Genomic DNA, 22,565 nt, shown 5'->3' with positions numbered 1-22,565 from the left:
AGGGTGACAATATGTAAATATCGACGGCCCTATCTCAAAAAAACGTTTCAAGAACGCCCCTTTTCAGATTTTTATTGAAAAACACCATATCTCAAAATTTGGTTTAACAACGCCCTATCTCACTTCAAAATGTATTGAAAATGTGCTGCGATAAGGCGTTTTTGAATCGGCAGCTGAGATAGGGCATTTTTTAAACGAATTCTGAAATAGGGCGTTCTTAAAAAGTTTTTTGATATACATATGGCGTTTTCGAACTGGCTGCCGAGATAGGTCGATCTCTTCCACTCAGCAGTCGATATGTAATAAGTACATTAGGGCGCATCACTTTCCATACAAAAAAAAAAAACGGTACTGGTATTCCATCGGAAATCTAAAAAAAATTTTCTATTTTAAGACTTCCACCAATACATTTAGGAAAAATATTAAGGCTTATGGTCTGATTATGCTAACTTAACATAACTTACAGGCTCTCACTTAAAAATTCTCTTAAATGGATGTTGCTCATCCTTGAAAATACCGCCAAAAATCGAGTTTTTATAAATAAAATTGGTATTATTTATTTATTTTTATAATTTTTTTATAAGGAGAAAAATTCACAATACCGTCTGCAAAAAAAAAAAATGCAAAAATCAACGGTTAGTTCCAGCTATGTACTTCAAACTTGCACTTTGTTATACCTACTCAAATTTAATGGGCTACCCAAACCGCACACCTAGATTTTTTAATTTTGTTGCGATTTTGATGAACTTTTGTTGAAATTCGTCGAATTTTTATAAATCGTGCATAACGTTTGAAATTTTTACTTAAATTTGTTAGATAGTGAGCTATACTTTTATAAAGTAAAAAATTATAAACATTTAATAAACAAAAGAAAAATGGTCAAAACTTGTTAAAAAGTCGCACAATGGAAGAGCCCCTTTGAAAAAATAAACACATAGCTTACAGCGCCTCCTAAAGGGCCCCAAGAGAGGACTGGGTAGGGCGGGATTACTAAAATAAGGGAGTAGTAAACTTCTTCACGGACGGATTCGAACTTGGGGACAGGGTGGGTGAAGGTTTCTTCTGTCGGAAACTCTCCACCAAAACTAGATCCAGGCTTCTGGACTTCTGCAATGTCTTTCAGGTGGAAATAGTTGCCTTCAAGGAAGCGGTAGACCCACTGCTAAAGGGTGTGATGGGGGCCTCGAAATCGGTAAAGTAATGTCTGACCTCTCAGATTCGATCGCGTCGGAGTACTTCTTAATAAGGCTAGTTTAGGTGCCGGGTCACAGTGACGTCGCGGGAAACTGCGTGGCTGATGACCTGGCGTTGGAAAGGACCCCCTTAATAGTTATCCCCAGATAAGGAGCAACTAGGGACGTTTCTGTTCTCCTGTGGATGAAAAAGAGGATATCTAGGCCTTTAAAATGGTATATAATAATCTATTGTCGGACTAGGCTTGTTGGGATTTTTTATCGGGTAAATTAATAAAAATACCCATATTTCTCCTAATTTTTTTTTAATTTTGACCATCGATAATTTTTAAAAACCACGCACTCCACCAACGTAACGGTAATTCCAAAAAACTCAAAGCTCAAGCCTAGTACGACAATAGATTATTATATACCATTTTAAAGGCCTATATATCCTCTTCTCAGATCATATTCGTTCTTTGAAATCGAATCAAAAATAGTCATTCAAAAACTCATAAATCTACAAAATCATATTTTCTGTCCTAAATCGACAGATCGCGACCTCTAAATGACCTTTAAAAAATGTATAAAAAAGGCAATAATATTTCTAATAAAAACCGAATAAAATTAGGGGGTAGCGTCTTGAAATTTCAAAAAAAAAGAAGCATTTTCGATGGGCACCCTAATGTACATACATATATTGCCCAGCATCAGTAAGCTGCCTCTATTAGCAAAACTTTAATGATTTTTGGCGAGTTCATAATTTCTTCGTTACATCTATGAAGCATTTGGAAAATTTCGCAAGAACGAGGTTTTTTCAGGAGGACCAAGAAACATTTTTTTGTAGATATTAGGTTTTCGTTTTATCAAGGGAATTCAAAAGAATTTTGTTTGATTTGACTAAAAAAAAATATTTTTTCTTATTTTATGTCGCCCGCAAAAAACCCTAAAAATGTCTTCCAGTATTTGTCCTTTTTTGTATAGTGTTGTTCTGCTTAAAAGAATGTATTGTGTACAATAAAAAACACAGTAGTTACCTTCAGGTTTTAAAGCCAGCCACTAGCTTAGCTAGTTCAGTGTGCTGCATGCACTTTTTAGTAAACCATCCTTTGCAAAAAAAAAATAAAAATACATTCGCCCTCTAAAGTGCCTCAAAAATTAAAATTTATTAACGTCCCCACAGATTTTATATAAATTCCATAAGCTAATGCAGAGCATATGGTTGTCTGCACGAATGTATGTATGTACATACATATATATGGCTGTGTGTTTGACAACTCCAAAAACATTTTATTCCTCTTTAATTATTCCACTCATCCGGTCCAGTCCTTCGAATATGTGAATTCAACTTTTTCACTCGCATTTTCTAACATATTTATTTTTCTCTTTTATTTGCAGTGAATTTTTTCGCTTGTTGGTGAATTCACGCCCGCTTGTGTGTGTGTGTGTGTGTGATATCGAGCAACAATGCCACCAGTGCCTGGAGCGACGTCGGTGGTGGGCACCACACCAGCACCCACACGGTCACCAGCCGCATCAACGACAACAACAGCAACAGCAGGAGGAAATAAAACCTCGCCACCTTACCGCGGCGCAACGGTGTCCTCGCAACAACAAGGTTCACCTTCGCGCGCACTGCATGGAAGTGGCACGGCCACCAGTGTGGCCAGCAAGAATAAGCATCACTATAACAACAACAACAACAACAACAACAATAGCATCAAGAGCAACAATTGTAATAACAACAGCAACAACATTGGCAATGGCAAATTTGAGCAAAGTCACAATAACAACAATAACAGCAACCATAAGTTGACAATGCAGCATAGTAATGGGGGTGGCATGAGCTTCGAGGGAATGGGAAGTGCGCGACAAATGAAGCAGCAGCAGCAGCAGCAACAGCAACAGCAACAACAAAACCAACAACCAACGAACAAAAATACCAACAGTGCCATGAAGGCCAAAACCAATGATATGCAAAAACAAACAACAACAAACGCAACAACAAAGTTGTCCTTCACCCAAACAACCACTCCGGCTACCGTTAATGGCGCACTTTCAAATAGCGTGAACAAGGCGCAATTCTGCTCGCCCCCTAGTGGCAGTGTTGTTGGCACATCGTCACAATTGTCGTCTGCGCGAACTAATTGCAACACTAAATCACCGACGACTAAGCCGACAACGGCAACATCGTCGACATCCTCGACTGCTACAAGTTCGTCGCCGCCACCACCACCTTCCTCGCCAGCTGTGGATCCGTTGGCCTTGCCGACCATTACTTGTAATGGTGTCACTTCAACACCAGCAGCTAAAGCAGCAGACGCAACAATTGCAAAAGCAACAACACATATGTCGACTATAAATCAAGATAGTGTGGAAATAAAGGAGGAATGCGATCCACAAGTGATCGTCAAGGTGGAGGAAACATCTCCAACAACAACAACAGCAACAAAAGCAACGTCATCGACGCTTAATCAAACATCGGCACCTCCCACAATGACAACGACCACAACAAATCGCAAGGATACAGCTACGACGCCGGCGGAAGCCAACAACAAAAATGCTGCTGCTGCTGACGCACTCGTTGCCACCGACGATGCGTCTGTGGATAATCTGATTGTCGATAAGCCGCGTAAAGTACTATTGAGCGTCATGAATCCGCATATAATTTGTCACTTGTGCAATGGTTACCTTATCGATGCCACAACCATTGTTGAGTGCCTGCATTCATGTAAGTACTACCTACCTACAGACCTAATAAAATTAACTAAGATTTATGAAGTGCTTTAGGAGGGAAAATGAGAATTGATTTTTCAATAAGCATGTCGTCGATGTCCTTGAGTAGCTTATTGGTGAAATTAACTGGCAATTATTTTATAGCTGCTATTTCACTTAGCAACATACGTTTAGTTGGCGTATTGGGTGGCTATTACTGTTACATACAGTTACGGTCAAAGTAATAGAATCAAGATTCAAAATGATGCTGTTGGCAACTTACCTTTATTTATTTATTGTTAATACTTTTCATTTAAAATATGGGTCGACCTATATCAGATAAATAAAAGTTTCAAGGCTTGCACAAAGTTCACAAAAACTAATTAAACTTAAAAAACTGTTCATTAAAATTTTTATTTTTTTTAAATTAGATTTTCTAGCAAGATTTCGAGTATGTAGTTTTATAGTCCATTCAATTTTAGTGCAAGTTTGAAGTCGCCAAAAATTACCGTTGATTTTTTAGAATTTTTTTGTCGAGGGTGTTGCTAGTTTTCTTCCATGTAACGCATGAACAAGACTTTCTTTTATATGGAAGAAAATGCGCAACACCGCAAAAAAAAAATTAAAAAATCAACGATATTTTTTAGCGACTTGAATTTGCACTTTATTATACTAAAATTGATTGAGCTACAAAACTGCATACCCGAAAATGTTCTTAAGATTCTGATTAAAAACTTTTAAATTTTGATGACAATTTTTTTAAGTTTGATTAATTTTTTTTGAAATTTGTACAAGCTTTGAAACTTTTATTTAAGTATGTGGTATCTCACATAGGTCGACCGATATTTTAAATGAAAATTATTAACAATAAACAGATAAAGATAAGTTGCCAATGCATCATTTTGAATCTTGATTCTATTATTTTGACCGTAACTGTATGTAGGTCATGAGCAAATTCATTTTTAATTTTTTTTTAGGGCTGTAGGGCAGCTCGTATGAAGAAGATTAGGTTAGTTGTGGTTGCATGGCTGCCACTACTACTTACATACTTGGACTCGAAATAAAAAGTAGTCTGTGATACCATATAAGGATTGGGAAAGGAGTCAAATGGGGATGGGGACAAGGGGAGAGGATCGACCGGTGACGTTTATACATATGCAGGTCCACAAAAAATTTCCGCAAGAGACTACTCCCGGAACTTCATCAGAAGTAAGATAGTACGAATAACTCGTACTTCCACTTGGTAGCAGACTTGCCCATTGTGAATTCTCTCTATGAGTGCCCTTGTCTGAAGAACTGGTCATTGACACAAGAAGTAGTGAATCGATCCGAACGAAAAATGACACTGAAGATGGCACAACGCCGAAACCGGTTTGTCTCCAAACCAAATTTGACAAGGGATGACGGAAAATCGTTCCACATTACATCACCAACAACAAAAAAAATGAGATCCCTCTTCCTCATCTCTACAAATTCTTAAGAGGGTGCTGGTTGGTATGTCGTTTGCAAAAAAAAAAAAATTTTTATTCGCCCTCCAAAGTGCTATAGCACAGTGTCTTATGATGAGGCCGGCAAGAACCCTTAATGCAGATTTGTTTGGCGTCACCAATTCTTCAGTGCGACTCTTATTGATTCTCGGCCATAAGAATCTTGAGATTTCACAGTCGCCCCGATTGATCTATGATAGTACAAAGAGCGCTAACGCTAAGGTGTTTAAGTCTTGACGTCCCGAATTCTGGGCAGGTAAAATCAGATTATTCAACCTCATCATCTACCATGCAGAAGAATTTCCCCTAGACTCACTGGCTGCGTTTCTTTATACATTCCGGATAATCCCATTTCACAGCCGGAATAAACAGAATGTGTTTGAAATATACGTTAACATATCATCAGGAACGTTCTAAAGAATAAGTAAACAAAAAAGTTTATTCCAAACGTTCAGAATGAATAAAGAAATGCAGCCACTGTGTTCTGGATAGATGCGCTACCCCTCTATACTCCGACGGTTCTGTCACATAGCATGCAATGGATAAAACTGACAAGGTCTTAGGCAGGTTGTTTTTAAAAGAGTCCTCGATATTAAGAAGGCTTCGGCCACATGGTCCTTTTGCGAGAGCATGCTGATTGAATCTCAATCAAAATCTCAAGGGTCTTTGAAAGGAATAGTAAAAGATTTGTTCGTCTGAAATGCCTAGGCGGAAAAATTAGAGGACCTACCGCATATCTTCGGTACAAAAATTTAATTTTACACCCTCCAAAGTTTTGGGACTTATCTCCTGCTTCAAAAGCTCGCGTAAATGGCGGCAGGCTAGCAACACCACACCCGCGTTGAATTTTTTAGCTGAACAAATATGATGCCCCGGAAGCCAGAACCTTGCAGGGGTTGAATGAGTTGATAGCCCATAGAAGGCAACGATTCGCTCAATAAATTTAGGTGATTGAGACCCTCCTCATGCTCTTTCACTGGTTCAGTAACTCAAGTGACTCCCTACTGCTCTCTAGGGGAAAGGTAGAACAGGATTCCTAGCGAGAAACGTCGAAATCTCGACAATTCATGGCGGCATTCCACTTTCTAGCAGAAGTTTATCCATGATATCTGCTTGCCTTTCCTAATCGCGGACTTATATATAGCTTCTAAGTCCAATCGTATACAATTGTCAGTGAAAGCCTAACCGAATTCTCCTGACTCCTAAAGCCCTTAGATCAGAAATGATATTAAGTAATGGATGAAACTTTCAAACGTTTTGTAACCTCTTTCTTAATATTAAACTCGAAAAATGAGAGCCCTCCTAATCTATTCACATTAGGGCGGTCCTTTAAAAATCAAATAAACGATTTTTTTCAGTCTCAGCCCCTCAATCGGTAATACCACACCCACAGATATCACATATAAATTGTGTTCCTGATTGGAGACGGTTAAGGTGTGTCGCACAGGGGGCAAAGTACAGATTCCTTTATAGAGACTCAAAAAATTAAATATTTTATTTTCCATCTAATACTCAAAATCGATACTCCATAGTCAAAGATATCACATAGTATAAATTTTGTTCCCGATTGGAGTCGGTTAAGGCGTGTCGCAAAGGGGTCAAAAGCCAGATGCCTCTATGGACCCAAAAAAATTAAAAATATTTTTCGATCTACTAAAGTTGGGGAGATCACTTATAAATTTTGGTCCAGATTGGAGTTGTTTAAGACGTCTTCATACGGTAATCTGAACTTTGACCCCTCTGCGACACGTCTTAACCGACCCCAAAGGAGCCCAAAATTCATATGTGATATCTTCGGCTATACTTAGACCCATCTACGCAGGGGTTGAGGCTTAGGAAATCAGATGTAAAAAATTTGCTTCCTACAATTAAGGACCACCCTAATGTACATACATGAAAGCAATGTTATAATTAATTTATTTTTCTTCTCTCTTCATTACAGTTTGTCATAGTTGCCTGATCAAACATTTACGGACGGAGCAGTACTGCCCACGCTGTGAAATGATGATAAACACGGCCAAGCCAAATATCAAGTGAGTAGGCATTGCTTGCCATATTATTTATACATAAGTATGTATGTACATATGTATGTATGTAGGTATGCATACATTTATATATATAAACGCGCATGTATGTATGTGTTTTTAGTATAAGGCATTTATGTGGGTGATAAAAAATTTAATAGAGAATAAAGTTTTACGATAAATTGTGCTACAAATTAAATTAAGTAAAAATTTTGTATTATTCTATGCCTGCAATTAAATGGCTATTACCTTTGTAAAGTAAAAGAGATGACCATGAAATCCAGGCCGAATGCTTCGAGCTTTAGAAGGGAGGACGAAATTGCTTCAAAGTCTTTGTGTGAATACCCAATTTGCCACAGGGCGAAGACGACGTCGTTATGACGTAGTTGCGACGTCGCTCTGGCGAAGTCGTTTTGGTGAACTCGAACCGACGTCGTTACGACGTCGCTCTGGTGAAGTCGTTTGTATCTAAGTATAAATAAAAGTCATTCATTTGTATAGTAAACCGTTTTGATTATGACAATTTTTTATTATGACAGAATATGGAATCCACAATGTACACTTGTACTCAGAAAACTGAGCCGCCTACATCATTTTTTCAGTATTCATAATATTCTTCATATTATTTTTTATATTTTTTTTTATAAAGGTACAGTTCACTCTATTGGCCTTATTCATAAAAAAATAAAATTAGTGGGTATGAAGTTTTTTTAAATTTGGTATAAAACTGTACTTTTACTTTAAATCTGGTATAAATTTTGAGCATCGTTTTGCAGTTCGCTGGTATATCGTTTTTGCGGGCTGCAGGGGAGTCGTTACGACGTCGTTTGGCAAATTGGGTAGTTACCTATATATATTAGTTAATGTCTCGTTGAGCCGAAGCAAATGATTTCCAACCAAATTTAAAATTTTCAGAACAAGTAACTGGTTTTTTATAAATAAGATGTAAGCTTTCTAATTAGTTGACCCTTAATGTGTTTATTTTTTTACGAGGTTTAAACATGGAAAGCCTGTCCACAATACCTTAAACTGTCAATGTGAAAGTTTAACTCACCAAAGCTCCTACCGTATGTACCGATCGTCGGGAGGTGGCGCGATGCTGTTTCTAGCAGTGCTAAGACCCTAGGTCACGGCCTTGATCAAATACTGCTGCGGCGTCTGGTGCCACCATCTCGCAATTGCTTATTTATCCAAGCAACACGCTGCAAAGGATGGGCCAATTGCGCTCAAAAAGATGCATGTTGTCAAGTATGGCGTTTAAGCTTGGGTGTGTAAAAAATATATATGTACGTGGGAAGTATTTTCCCTAACGTTGCAGACTGGATCAAATGGTGAATAGACTTGTCCAGATCGATGTAATTAGCTGCGGTAGATACCGTGGCCCATAGATGCTACATCAAATGAAATTCATTCCACTCTGCCTACGATTCACCCATTTTCATTGCCGGTTAACGCTCCTGAAAATGGACCATTCCACTTCCTCACAAATGGTTCAAAAGTAGGCAATAAGGCCAGAGGTGTAGTCTTCAGTCAGAGGAATTTGCAAGAGTTTACCATAACGACTTCTGTAGAAGCTGCAGGAATAAAGAAGAGCCAAAACCGTTACAACACTTGTTATGCAAATATCCCGCACTCTGTGCTAGTGTGGCCAGTAGAAGCCACTTCAAACTAACCCGGCCTAATAATCCTCTTCTTCCTAAAGTCTCCAGGGGCCATATAGGTCAGGAAAGTCCTGTTTAACCTTATCGCTCGCCCGGTTTCGGTAACACATCTAGTTTTTGTACTTTCCATATGTCTGAGATACATATGTACATACATTAAGGTGCCTCGCGAAAAAAGTTCTTGTTTTTCCACCTGAATTGTATACTTTATTATATGTATTTTAATACTTATGCCAAAATGTTTCGGAAGAATATTTAGATCTACATGAGCTGGACCGATTTGAAAATATCACCCAAAAAGTTTTTCATAAATATATATAATTGTCTTTTTTTCTAAAAAATCAACTCAGGCGAAGAGTATAAGCTTAAAACGTCCTTAAAATATTATATATTGCATAATTCCGAAGTGAAAGCAATACCGATTTTTTCTTTGTATGGGCAGTGATGCACTCTAACGTACATACATACGTAATCACTGCAGAGTTGCTACTATAAAGTAATCACTATTTTTCTGTTGTAATTATACAATTTATTATATATTAATGGTTATATTTATAAAAAATAGAAAAGATTTAAAGAGCTCTATAAAGTGACATTATTCATTTGGGTGTAAGGTTTCTGCTAAAATATTTTGAAAAAGTATTATGATTTACGTGAGCTGAAAACATTTGAAAGTACCTTCAAAAATCGGCATCACATAACATAACATAACATAACAATTTTCCGAAATATTTTGGCGGAAATCTTAAAATGTAATATATTTTATAATTCCAGTGGAAAAACCGCATCTTTTATTGGAGAGCCACCCTAATGCACGTATATTCGTAAGCTTCTATGTCAATTCGTATCTTCAAATGTTCCCATGCACATTTAATTCAAGCTAACTACATACATACATACATTTATTTTTGCTTTATTAATCCGTCCAATTATTTCAATTCTCAATTTTATTTTGTTCTCTGGTTCTTCCTTGATCCAACGTCTTCCCTGTCCGGTAGTAGATAAAATACGCACCTCATTCATCTTGACAGAAAATATTTCATCCAAAAACTACTTGTGCGCGAACTCACCCTCTTTTCAACGCCGAAATCTTAACACTGCATTGCATCCCCTTCAGCTTGGCAATTCCGGGACAAGCTCGTTTTTTTTTTGCTGATATCATCTGATTAACGGCATCTACAACCATGTAATGTGGCATGTGTGGCTGTGGCTTGCTAGCAGGCGGCGTGTGTGTTGTAATGCAAAAATAAAAGGGACGATGTTCGACAGGAGTAAAAGAACGTGAAAGCAATGAAAAAGAAAAAAATAAAGTAAAATAAAATAAAGGAATAAGTCGTTCGCGCACAAGCGACAGTTTACCTTGGAGGGAAAAATAAATCCCGCTCTCCGGAAACATAATCAAAATGCCAATTAAGTGAATTTCAGTTGAATCGCGTGTTTTTTCTTTTTATTTCTTTTATTTTTATCTTTTTGTCTTGCGAGCATACCCTTACATCTTCTGGTAGGGAATCTCGTGTGTCTGCTGTTTGTGCCCTTGTTGCCGAAAACGTTACCCTGCCACTGAAGCGTCGTCATTATGTTTCTTCGATGCCTCATGCAGCGCAATAAACACTCACAATTAACCGGCGGGCGGGGTTTCGCTTCGATTTGCCGGCGGCATGCACTTACGTATAGGTATGTATGTATGTATGTGTATGTGGTATTACAGAAGCGTTGGGGCCGTCACAATTTGGCCTTTGCATTGCGAGCACAGCTGCAAGCCTCGTATCTACGAACCAGTAAAGTGAGCTGCTCCAAAGGTAATGTGCCGTTTCCTACAGATTCCGGTCGTTTCCCAGCTCGTTTCAAGCAATAACGCGCACTAGGAGAAGTCACTCCATTCTCAGTTGTGTTTCCACACTTTAAAGTGCCGAGTAGAAAAAAACCGAAAGCAGCGAACATAAAAATGTAGCGAAACAGATTTAATGAGAATAACAGAAATATGAAGTTGGAGTGGCAAAACCCCAAAACGAAACGACGAAGGTGCAAGCAAAGCATAAAGGCAAAAAGCTGTGCACAAGAATGAATGGAAAGAAGGAAAAAAGGAAATGTTTATAAAAAACTCGCCGTTGTGCATATGTTGGTAGTGCTGCGCTCTCACGTTTGTTTTTCAAACGCGCTCTGCCTGCTGCCCGTATTTCCATATCACTGCCAATGCTTGCTGTGGGTCGGCGGAGTGCTGCAGGCATTGTTTATTGTTTTATTTACATTTTTTGATTTTCTTTTTTATGCTTTTCCATTTTTACCATCTACTTGCTTGCGTTATCATTGTTACGTTGTTGTTGTTGTGCTGTTATATCGAATGTGCGTTGAATTCGAAATGCAATGTGGTGTATTGTCTGTCGTCATTGCTACCGAGATTCCTGCAGCGACAATAGGCAACAGACACTCACTCGTTTCGCTCCATTCTTTTAAACTTTTTCAAGCTGATAAAGTACCATCCGCTACGACAGCATTAGTGTAGGTAATTGTTGTTGGTACGTTGTCTCACCCAGTGTACGGACAACCACTAATAAATAGTGGTAGATTTCACATACAAAAAATGGTAGAAGTTGGTAGCTTTTTTAAAAGAAACAATATTATATAGTTTTTACTCATACGCGATAAAACAAGGCGAATTTATGTATATAAGATGGTGTTACCACAGCAGCTGAATTTTCGCCTCGATCGTTTTTAATTTCAAAATGATGTATTTGTTATAATTCGCCTTGGGAAATATTGTATTTTTTTGATTGTATATTTTATACATAAAGCGGGGCTCGAATCCCGGAATTCGTGATCGAACGAAATTCGTTGCGAATGGAATGAAATAAAATTACAGCTGTGTTCTCTTAAATACTATTTCAATTGAAAGAGCGAACTCGCTACCAAATGCCGTAATATCACAAAAAAATTTGACTCACATTGGATTCGATCACGGCCTACTTCCACCCCTTTTTTTAAATTAGATTTGAAATACTTGAATTTTGCAGACCTTTCGTTTGTCAATTTCTAACAATGTATTGCAAACGAAAAATATTTACATAAACAGCTGATAGAGATGCTGTTTCACTTTTAAATTGGTTATGGTCAGAGTTAACTTTTCATTTTTATTATAGATGTGTTCGATGGCAAAATATGTACATATACACTGCTTTGATTTAAATCTGTTTGCATTCTCTCTAAATCGATGTTTAGCCTTTGTTGGTAAAAATTGTAGAAAATAAAATACAGCTAAAAAGGTGGTATATCTACCAATAAAGTGGTGAAGTCCGTGCACTGGTCTCACCATTGACGTCGTCAGTAAAATCTTTGATGCCTTTTTTATGTACCCAGTTCATACATATATATATACATATGTAGACATACCTGAATACATACATTCATAGATACAAATGAACGAATTTCTGTGCGAACAGCATTTGCTTATTTGCGATTTGCATTAGCCAAATGCATGCTGCGGTACTCAAATGAAACATTGCTGTAATATTTGTGATTAGGAAGGGCGAAATACTTATGTACATACCGACGTAGTACTTATTATATACATATACATATGTATGTATTCATACATATGTACTTGTATGTACTTACATACATATCTATACATACCTGAATAATCATAGACTGACACTTGCGTTCTTCAATGCCATGCATTTAGCAGATTCGTTTGATTCTCGAGAAGGCATAAACTTTTTCACACTACATTACATTTGAATACATTAGTTATCACCCCGCCGGATACAAAGCACTCGTCGCAAGCTTAGAAGGTACAAATGTACATATTCTTCATTCATTCATACAGTGACTCAAACAAGTGACCACGTGTTGATTTTTTTTTTTAATATTCGCAATGTTTTTCAGGTTATTTTTGGTTTTGTTGTTTTTCTATAAAACATTGTAAATGCTTTAACCAAAACCATATGTATAAATGAAAGTATCAAACTTTATACAAAATTCAGAAAAATTCAACAAAAAAAATTATCAAAAATGAATGCAATTTTTTAGCCGCATTAAACTTGCATTTCACTGGACTAAACATGGGCTACAAAACTGCACGGGAAAATTGTCCAATAATGGACCAGGCTTTGAAAAAAAATGAGGGGATTTAGAGCGGCTTTTTGTGATTCTAAATCCTCCTCCGGAGGCTTATAGTTTTTAAGTAATTCGTTGTAAAATTTGTAAAAAAAGTGCAATTTAACCTCACATTTTCCTTTGTACATCGAATGTACTGAAATTGCGGTGCTGCCACACATCACAAAAAATGTGTAAAAAAAAAGTACTGAAAAGAGAATCAACGAAAACGTAAATAATTAAGTGGACATGTACATATATGTTATAGCTTTTTTATTGGATATTTTCACTATATATGGAAGAATTGATAAAAAAAGGGCCGCAGGTGAAAATCGCGCGATTTTTTATTAAAAATTTTCAAGATATGTGGAAGTATTGGATTTTTTAGAAAAAAGCGCCGCTGGCGAAAATTTGTAATAAAAAATCGCGCGATTTTTTATTAAAAATTTTCAAGATATATGGAAGCGTTGGATTTTTTAGAAAAAAGCGCCCGATTATATATTTCAAAATGCACTATATACATTAAAATATATTTTTACAATAATATTAATATATATATCACCGATTTAAAAGAAACTCTTAAATATATGTGCATAAATAAGACCGTGAAATTAATATTTTCCTTTTAGCCTTCAATCCCGTAATGCATCACAAAGTATTTTTGGCTAAAAAGAACTATTAACATTTTCAACGATGTGGCACCTCATTCATGGCGGCCATCGCTGAACAATTTTGTGTTACTATTCTTTGATAATAGAAAAATATTTTAAGAACACTTTTATAAGCATTAATGGCTAAATATTTAGTGAAAAAAGATGTGCATCCATTTGTTTATGAAGAAAAGATGGTGTATTAATAAAAAGAAAAGCGATTAGTGCAGTGTTTATAAAAAAATAATTGTGAAGCAGTGGGGAAATTTTAACAACGAATAACTTAAAAACTTTTAGCATTTGTACACAAAATGTTGATGATATCGGTCAATGAGCACCTCCTCAACACCCCCTGCGAATTTCATTAAAAAATTCGTAATACTTTGGGTGATATAGGAAATGGTCCATTATAGGAAATCTCAGCCAACTGCACTCCCACAAATGTTGTAAAGACTCAGATTAGAAAGTTTGAAATTTTTAGGAATATTTGTTGAATTTTCCTTAATTGTGTATATAGTTTGAAGCTTTGATTTAATTATATGGATTTAGTTAAAGCTTGAACAATATTTTTATACAAAAAAAAAAATATATATAAAATTTACTTGAAAAACATTGAGAATAGATATGTATTAAAAAGTCAACATGTGGTCGTGGCCACTTGTTTGAGTCACTGTATGTATGAGGCTTGTCTGCTCTGAATGGTATGCTATTAAACGAGATTTTCAAAACTTTATAGCTGTTTGGATTATCAGGGCATTGACTTTCAAGATTTGTTTGAGACTGCCGGAAGAGATGGATACGATTTATTTTAGGTTCAGTTAGGGTTGTTTAAGACAAATCGAATAGATTTTTTCTCAAAACTTTTCAAATTAATTACAACATTTTAATGATTTGTGCGAAGCATAATGCACCTTAGTAGAAAAGCCCGTAACTTAAGGTTGAAATATTTTAATATTTTAATTCTCAAATATATATATTAATTGAAAAACCCAGTAAACGTCTCCAAATCCCGAAGCCACAATCCCGTGACCCCGGTATTGAATGCCCTAATTCGTACAAGATGTCTAAGCGCCGAAATCGTTGTATTTTTATGCGCTTAACTAAGTCCATGTCGTTAAAAAGCTCCTACAGTTCGTCGTTCCATCTTCTTCGGTACGCGTCTCCCACGCAAACAGGGCCATAGATCTAGTGTAGAATTGTTCTCCCTAACGCCCCCAAATCCTTTTCATCTTTGTTAGACATCGTCCACGTTCTCGCGCCATATAAAGGGACGGGCATGATAAGAGATTTGTGGAGCGTGATTTTTGTTCGCCGGCAAAAAAAAAATTAAATATTTTTCGAAATCGGCTTGCAAAAATACTTTAGAGTGCGTTCACACAGAAAACGGAGCCGAGCCGAGCGAAGCCGTTCCGAGCTAAGTGAAGCTTTCAAATTGCTGTAGCTGTACGAAAGTGTTCATACAGCAAGCGTCTTGGAGCTGAATGTAAAGCAGTTTTTGATTTTGAATTTGTGTGGTATCTTTGCAGCCGTGTCCATCAGAAAAGCGCCGCTCGGCTTTCTGTGTGAACGCACCCTTAGACTCAGGGATGCACGGCGAACTTTTTTTGTTTGCTTGTATGGTGGCACGGTCTAATGTACATAATAAAAAAGGGTAAAACCGAAAGTATCCTAATACTTATTTTCAGCCAGGAGAGTTGTATTCTATCTAATGCGTATCAAAGCCGGAATTCCGTTTCTGTGGACAGACCGATCCGTTAAAACGAGAACGCTGGCGGGTGTGCCAAGTTATAACCTGCTAGTAAGCAGACGTCAGGAAAACAAAAGCACCGGGCTGATCTAAGGCCCCTCTATATGTACTCACACAGCATTAAGAGCTCTCGAAAAAAGCCGGTTCCATAAGAACAGATGAAAAGTGTAGCCAATTCGTAGCCGAACTCGTTTCATTGGTACCCAGTGTTCTCTCTTCCTGTCGGAGAGGATGCTAATAGCGACTTGGTTGTCTGAAAAATATCTATAAATGTCTCTTTTCATCCTTTTTAAATCAAGCTCATCCCAAAAATAACCCTCTTTCGTCGTTGAGAAACATTCTGAAGTACTTTATATGAAAGAAAATGAAGAAATAGTAGTATTCATAGAGGGAATTTAAAAAAAGCTTCAACTGAGACTTCCTATAAATTGGAAATTTTGATTTGATGAGGTTCATGCGAAGTTTAAAATTGTCTTATACTTATACCTACTAATTTTAGGTTATGTAATGTTTGCTCTTGTTTATAATTTTTTCTTTAATTGCCTTTATTGCAGACCTGATACCACTTTGCAGGCCATTGTTTACAAACTTGTACCCGGCCTCTATGAGCGGGAACTTATGCGCAAGCGCGCTTTCTACAAAGATCGTCCGGAAGAGGCTGCCATGGCGACACCTGAACAACGTGGTGATGATACGGAGCATCTCATCTTTAGCCCTTCTGACTATATGTCATTGTCGCTGGAGTTTGCGGATACAGAGTAAGTACAGCATATCAATGCACGAGGTTAGGTGGATAAGTCAGTGCGTTTTCGAATACATTTTTTTTTTTTTTGAAATTACCGTTTTATTTCCTTATATATTATTCGTTTAGTTTGATACTTGACCTTTTTTGAATATCCGGATAATCAAAGAGGAAGGAATATTCCGGGTATCCGGTTTGTATCCGTATAAACGATTGCACGACTGGGTATGGGGTTAGTCCCAGCCCTACTTTCCAATCGACCCAAATCTTTTACCAACGAGCCACATCTTCAGATTTGGAAACGGAAAATAGTCATTGGGAGGCTATATCTGGAGAATAATTTTGATTTCTCGTATCCAATCAATCAATCTCGTATCATTTAAAATTTGATTAACCCGCTCAGTAGGGAGGAGCGGAAAAATCAAATTTTCAATTTCGAAATTCTAATTGTGCGGAATAGTTGCGTAACATGAACACATTGAACTACATATGTTAAACTGTTTTCTGATCGGAAAATAATTTTCTAGAAAGACTTTGAGTGTGCAGTTTTGTATCCCATTAAATTACATATTTAGTATAGTGTTGTGCATACTTTAAAAATCGCATTGATTATTGACAATGTTTATCTGCTGACCACGCAGTTTTGAAAAATTGATTTATTCGCTCCCCCTACCGATCACTTAGGAATTCAGTAATACGGTTTTTGCATGGAGCAATTTTAGAGGTGATTAGTTGAATCATAAGTTGGATGGCCCCAGCTTCATTGGCACAAATTAATTGAAAGGCCGTTCACACCAGGCGATTGTTGCTTTCAACTAAAAGTTGCCTGTCAAATTGCCTCGTGTAAACACCGCCTAAACCACTCCTTAGCCATTGAATTTATTAAACCTTTCTTTGGTTTAGCTGCAGACGGAATTCACTTTTTCTATTTTCGTTGTCAAAAAAAAAACAAACGAAATGCCTTAGTTTGGTCAAACTTGTATAGTATTTAGCAGATGATAGTTGAAAGCAACAGTGTTGCATTTAAAATTACTCAATGGCAAATTCAAAGCGTCACTGATTTTTCGATCAACCCTCGTATTTAGGATATACTACTTCTCTGCTTTTCGATATCTCCAATATCGATTTAATGCATTACAAAAATGCATACAATTTCTAACGCTTACATATTATTCCATATTCCACACACAACTACAACTATGTTCCCTTTCCTCTCTCCTCTTCTCTTCCCATTACAGCGAACTAGTTCGACGAAAAAGTGGCTATGGTGAATTGCTGAAGCCACGTTACCTGCAGTGTCCCGCTATGTGCACTGTTGGTCATTTGAAGAAATTCGTACATGGGAAATTCGATATTGATGCGCAGCGTTTCAACATTGACATCATGTACAAGGTGAAGACCATCGTTCTGCTCGATCACTACACGCTCATGGATGTAGCGTATATTTACACATGGAAACGTGATGCGCCAATGCGTTTCTACTTTCGTGTGAAACGTTGTCTACGACCAATTGTGAAAGCACGTAGACCAGCGGCCATAGTGCCAGTAACTGCGCCAGAAGTGGTTGAAATAAAGGATGAGGTTGTGGACGTACCGGCAACGACGGCAAATGCGCCGCCGAAAATCGTAGTTGTTGAAGTTCCACAAGCGATCACCACCACCAGCACCACGCCTGTACCGGATGCTATGATAATAATTCCGAAACCCGTTGTTGTGGCAGCTCTAAATGCTACAGATCCGCTTCTCGTAACGCCAGATGATATAAAAGAAGAAAAAGAAATAGAAGCGGTTTTAGAAAAGAAGATAAAGTCGAGTGTTGAACCAGCAACGAAACCAGTGAAGCCGCCAAAGACCACCTCCAAAATGCCTGCAGTCAGCTCGACCACAGAGACTAAGCGGTCTTCAGCGGAGCGTAAAGCGGAGAAAGCGGAAAAAGCTCTGAATGCGCATCACTCACACAGCTCACCGAAAACTTCCAAAGAGAAACGGGAAGCTAAAGAAGCTAAGGAAGCGCTAAAACAAGCTGCAGAACCGCCACGTGATGAACGGAAGGTTGAAAATATTAAGCTTAAAATTGACCTGTCAAAGCATAACAGCGTTACCATTATAAATATGTCTGATCCAAATCGTCGTGAGATTACCAAGTCTGTACGCCCTGAAAAGGAGTGGAAGCTGAAAAGTAAAAAGGATAAGGATTCGGCAAGTCCTAAGCACTCATCGAGCGGTGAGCGCAAAAGCAAAACTCCCAGTCCACTTACTGTACCACCACTGACAATAAAAGCCGAACAAATCAGTCCGCAAACCAAAATAAGTCCTTTGGCAAAAAACAATAACCATACAAGGGAAAAGACGCCCACGCCTGCGTCACCCACCTGCAATGAGGACGAACAAAAATCTCAATTTCTCAAGTCATTTGCACTGACACCGATTAAATCCGTAAAGAGCGAATCACCCGAAAAGTCTCCGAAGTCGCCGAAAACCAGCCCCAATTCGGGTTATACACACAAAGTTGTGGTAAAGTCGCCCACAAGCTCAGCACGCGATCCGCTTAAGACAACAATAAGTACTGTGTACAAAGGCACCGGCATCCCATCAAAACGTAAGATTAAGGAACCAGTTAAGAATGTAGTAAAGAAGCCTAAATTATCACCACCACTCCCGGCAGATGACTTTAAAATAAAGTTGCCTCCAAACCCGATTGGCAACACAACAAAACCCGCTGGCTCACCTGCCGCAAAATCTGGTACCGCAGCGAATGATAAGCCGCTTATGCCGCCACCAAAAACTACCAGCTCGCTGACTGCCGCAACGCATGTTGGCACCACAATCACAACAACATCCACAAGCGCCAAACCAGTCACCAGCAGCAGCCAAGCGATTATGCGCCCGCCGATTGGTATGCCGCCAAAAAAGCCCTCCGGCAAGTTGAGTGCAGCGGCGCATAAAAACAATTCCTTACCCCCTACGCAGCCATTTACACGCATCGAAATGTCTGCACCTGGCAATCGCACACCGATTGCAAAGCGCTACCAACCCATACTGCCGAAGTCAACACGTCCCAACCCGTTTGCTAACATACCAAGTGACGTCAATAAGCTACTGAAGGATGCTGGTACTGAAATCAAGTCAATCGCTAGTAATGCTAAGTCATCAGCGAAGGTGTACGGGCCGAAGACAGCCACCAGTGGCACAACAATAACGCCAGACAATAGTCTGATGGGGCCACCGCCCACACCAGTTGTTAAGCAGCAGCCTCAAAATATCAACCAAACGCGGCTGGGGGCAGCGGGTAATGCCAACAAGTCGGGCGGGAAGAATGGAAAATCCAGCAATTCGAATAATTACTTAAACCTCGCGCTGTTCAACGCTTCCAAAACGAAAGGTAATGAGGTGCCACCCGGTTGCCGCACACCCATGTACACGCCCAATTCGCCAATTTATTCGCCCAGCTCGCCGCAGTATATGCCGAATTACAACATTCCCACAGTGCCTACTTACAAGTACACGCCACGTCCCTCCAGTGGTTCTGGCAGTTTCTTGCAAAATTTATTAGGTGGCGGCAATAATCAAATGGCCGGACTTTTTCCAGCGCCCCCAACTAAGAAAGAGTTGCCGAATTCGAGTTCAACAAGTGGAAACAGCTCGCCGTCCTATGGCGGGAACCAGAAGACAGCGGATAGCAGCCAAATGCAAGCCCCTAAGCGGGTTTATCCCTTCGCACGCAGCCCCAGTCCGGAGGATCCGCCAGAGAAACAACTGAAAGTGAAGTCCTTGCTAACTTCGTGCAACATAAACATTCCCTCCTCGCTATCGATTACCATTACTCGCGAAGATAGCGAATCACAGGCAAATAACGCCTCATATCCGAAGCACAAGAGCCCGGTTAACAACTACATTGAGATACTGAAATTGCCCGATCAGCCAACCGAGGTTGTGGAGCAACAAAGTAAACGGGCTTCACCGCCCGCGCAAAAACTGCCCCCAACAACGCAGTCGTCGTCGCTCAAGCTGCTTATGCCGCCGTCGGGGAACGCACCCACATCGGGTTCGCCTGCAAAGCGCGACTGTGCAGAGAGTAAATCTGCCGCTTATGGCGCTACAAATTTAACACAAATGACACAGAAACCTCAAAGTAACATGGCCGCACAGAAGACAACATACGGCAGTGTAATGAGTGGTGCAAACAAAACGCAAACTATCTCCCAAAATTCAACTTCGGCAACAAAATCGCCGCAACCGAACGCGACTGCTTTTCACCAGAACCCAAAGCACACAAACGACAGTGGCCCGCAAAAGTCCACTATGAAAGTGCTTGATCCCTTGAAATCGCCACAAGCGGATCATCAAAAGCCCAGTGGAGAGAAGAGGTCGCCTATGCAAAGCCCCGAGAAGAACATCAACACTTCCCCCAATGGTAAGACTACACACAAGTCACCCAGCAGTTCGGGCGGTATCGATGCTAGCAAGAAATTCCGCCCCATTTTGCCGCGTCAAAATCCCACGTCTGCAATTTCTGAAGTCGTGCCACCAAAAGTAACCACAGCCAATATTATCGGCACCTACTCGGCGCCAAGCGGTGTGGCAGTCAAGGTGCACGCAAACAAGAAAGTCACGCCGCCTAAGAAATCACCGGGCGCACAACAACACCAGCCTCAACCACAGGCGGCGCATCAGCAGCCTAAAAACGGCCACTCGCCTAATGCATTGAGCGCTGCGAAAGGCAGTGCGCCACAGTCGAACAAATCTCCCTCACCTGCGCATCAACAGTCCTCAAAATTGGCACCGAACGCTAGATCCAGTGTCACACCACCGCCCATTTCATCACCGAACGCCAACGTTAACGCCAAGATGATGCACCCTCCACACCCTGGCATGTCCTCCGCCAGCATGCCATCGCTGCCGAGTCTACCCGCCATGTCCAATCTACCGCCAACAGCGCTCCAAGTCGCCGCTATGGCTGCAGGATTGCCCGGCATGCCATCGCACCTAGGCGCTGACTTCAGTAAGCTCTTCAAGGATAATCTGCTGCGCGCACAGGCGCAAGCGGCGGCGGCCGCCTCACAGCCCGGTGGAATGTTCTACCCCTATGCAAATGCGCAGCAGTTAAGTCACCACTACAGCTACCAGCAAGCGTTCATGCTGGAGCAGCTGTCGCGCATGCAGCGCGCCGAAGCGTTAAATGAGTTCATGCAGAAGCTGAAGAACGGCACGGCTGACAAGCCGTTGGAGAATGTCGGCGCTGTAGGTAGCGGCAAAGCAGCGTCTGTAGCAGGCCCGAAAGCTACGCCAGGGCCAACAGTGGGTAGCAGCAGTGCGACTGCAAAGTCAACGAATTCCGCCAGCGTCAATGCCCCGCCTGCCGTTGGCAATCATAGCGCTAGCGCTGGCAGTGGTGCAAACGCGACGAGGGCCAAATGAAAGTGAGTGTGTAGGTGAAGTTGGCTATGAAAAAAATGATTAAAGCAGCGCTTATGGAATTCAATTCCCAGCGTGTAGGCATTGGCGCTGCCACAAACGCTATCCAAATTTGAAATGGAAAATTTTTTCTCTATGAGTATATACATAAGTACATAGGTATGTAATTTTAAAAATTAGTAATTTAATTATGTATTTAGTTAGCAGTAAGTTAAAAACTGTTTCTGTTTAACTGGTTCTTGTTTTTTTGTTATCCACTGTATTACTTGTATTGGCCTATTTGTTACTAGGCGCTTCTTCATATGTATGTATGTATGTATGCAATTGCGCTACCACCGTATTCGCTAAAGAAAATCACAACAAAGTGTATACAATAAAAAGATTGATTAGCCCTAAGCAGTGTAAAATATTTAATTAGTTATGCTCACCCTTAAGAAGCCCACAAAGCAACTCTGTCCCCGTCCCTGACTGAAATTTTATGGAAAGAAAAAATGCAATGATTATATTTTTATAAATATACATACATACATACATACAAACGAATACATGAATACATACATATGTACTATTTTTAGAATCGCTAAAATTATAAATGTGTACATACATATGCATACATATGTAGATATGTATGTATGTAATGCATTATTGTATGTTAAATACTAAATTTATCTGGATGTAGTTTTAAATGTAAAAAGATAAACTATTTTCGTATGAATGCGAAATTTGAATGAATTCAATAAAATAATTGAAATATAAATTATGAAAAATACAACAAATCGTTTCTTTTTCATTGGTCTAAGCGTCGGTTTGTAGACATAAATCGGGGCTGCAATTATCTAAAGAAGAGCCTTCACTCGAGC

At 39.3% G+C, this 22,565-nt stretch overlaps 1 protein-coding gene across 1 annotated transcript; it reads left to right on the top strand.

Annotated features, from left to right (window-relative positions):
* Positions 1-3,074: 3,074 nt before the first annotated feature.
* Positions 3,075-22,190, top strand: LOC118742984 (polycomb group protein Psc; the record flags this gene model as incomplete). The annotated part of the gene is given in 4 exon segments (XM_036475428.1): positions 3,075-3,903; positions 7,317-7,407; positions 16,103-16,306; positions 17,529-22,190. Coding segments are annotated over 4 exon segments (5,253 nt in total). The 3' UTR covers positions 21,709-22,190.
* Between the last annotated feature and the right edge of the window lie 375 nt (positions 22,191-22,565).

The sequence above is a fragment of the Rhagoletis pomonella genome, unplaced genomic scaffold, assembly GCF_013731165.1.
Source record: "Rhagoletis pomonella isolate Grant_MI unplaced genomic scaffold, Rhpom_1.0 Rhpom_scaffold_00007, whole genome shotgun sequence".
Taxonomy (NCBI): domain Eukaryota; kingdom Metazoa; phylum Arthropoda; class Insecta; order Diptera; family Tephritidae; genus Rhagoletis; species Rhagoletis pomonella.
Note: the sequence above shows the minus strand (reverse complement) of the source record. Positions and strands in the feature narration are given on the sequence as shown.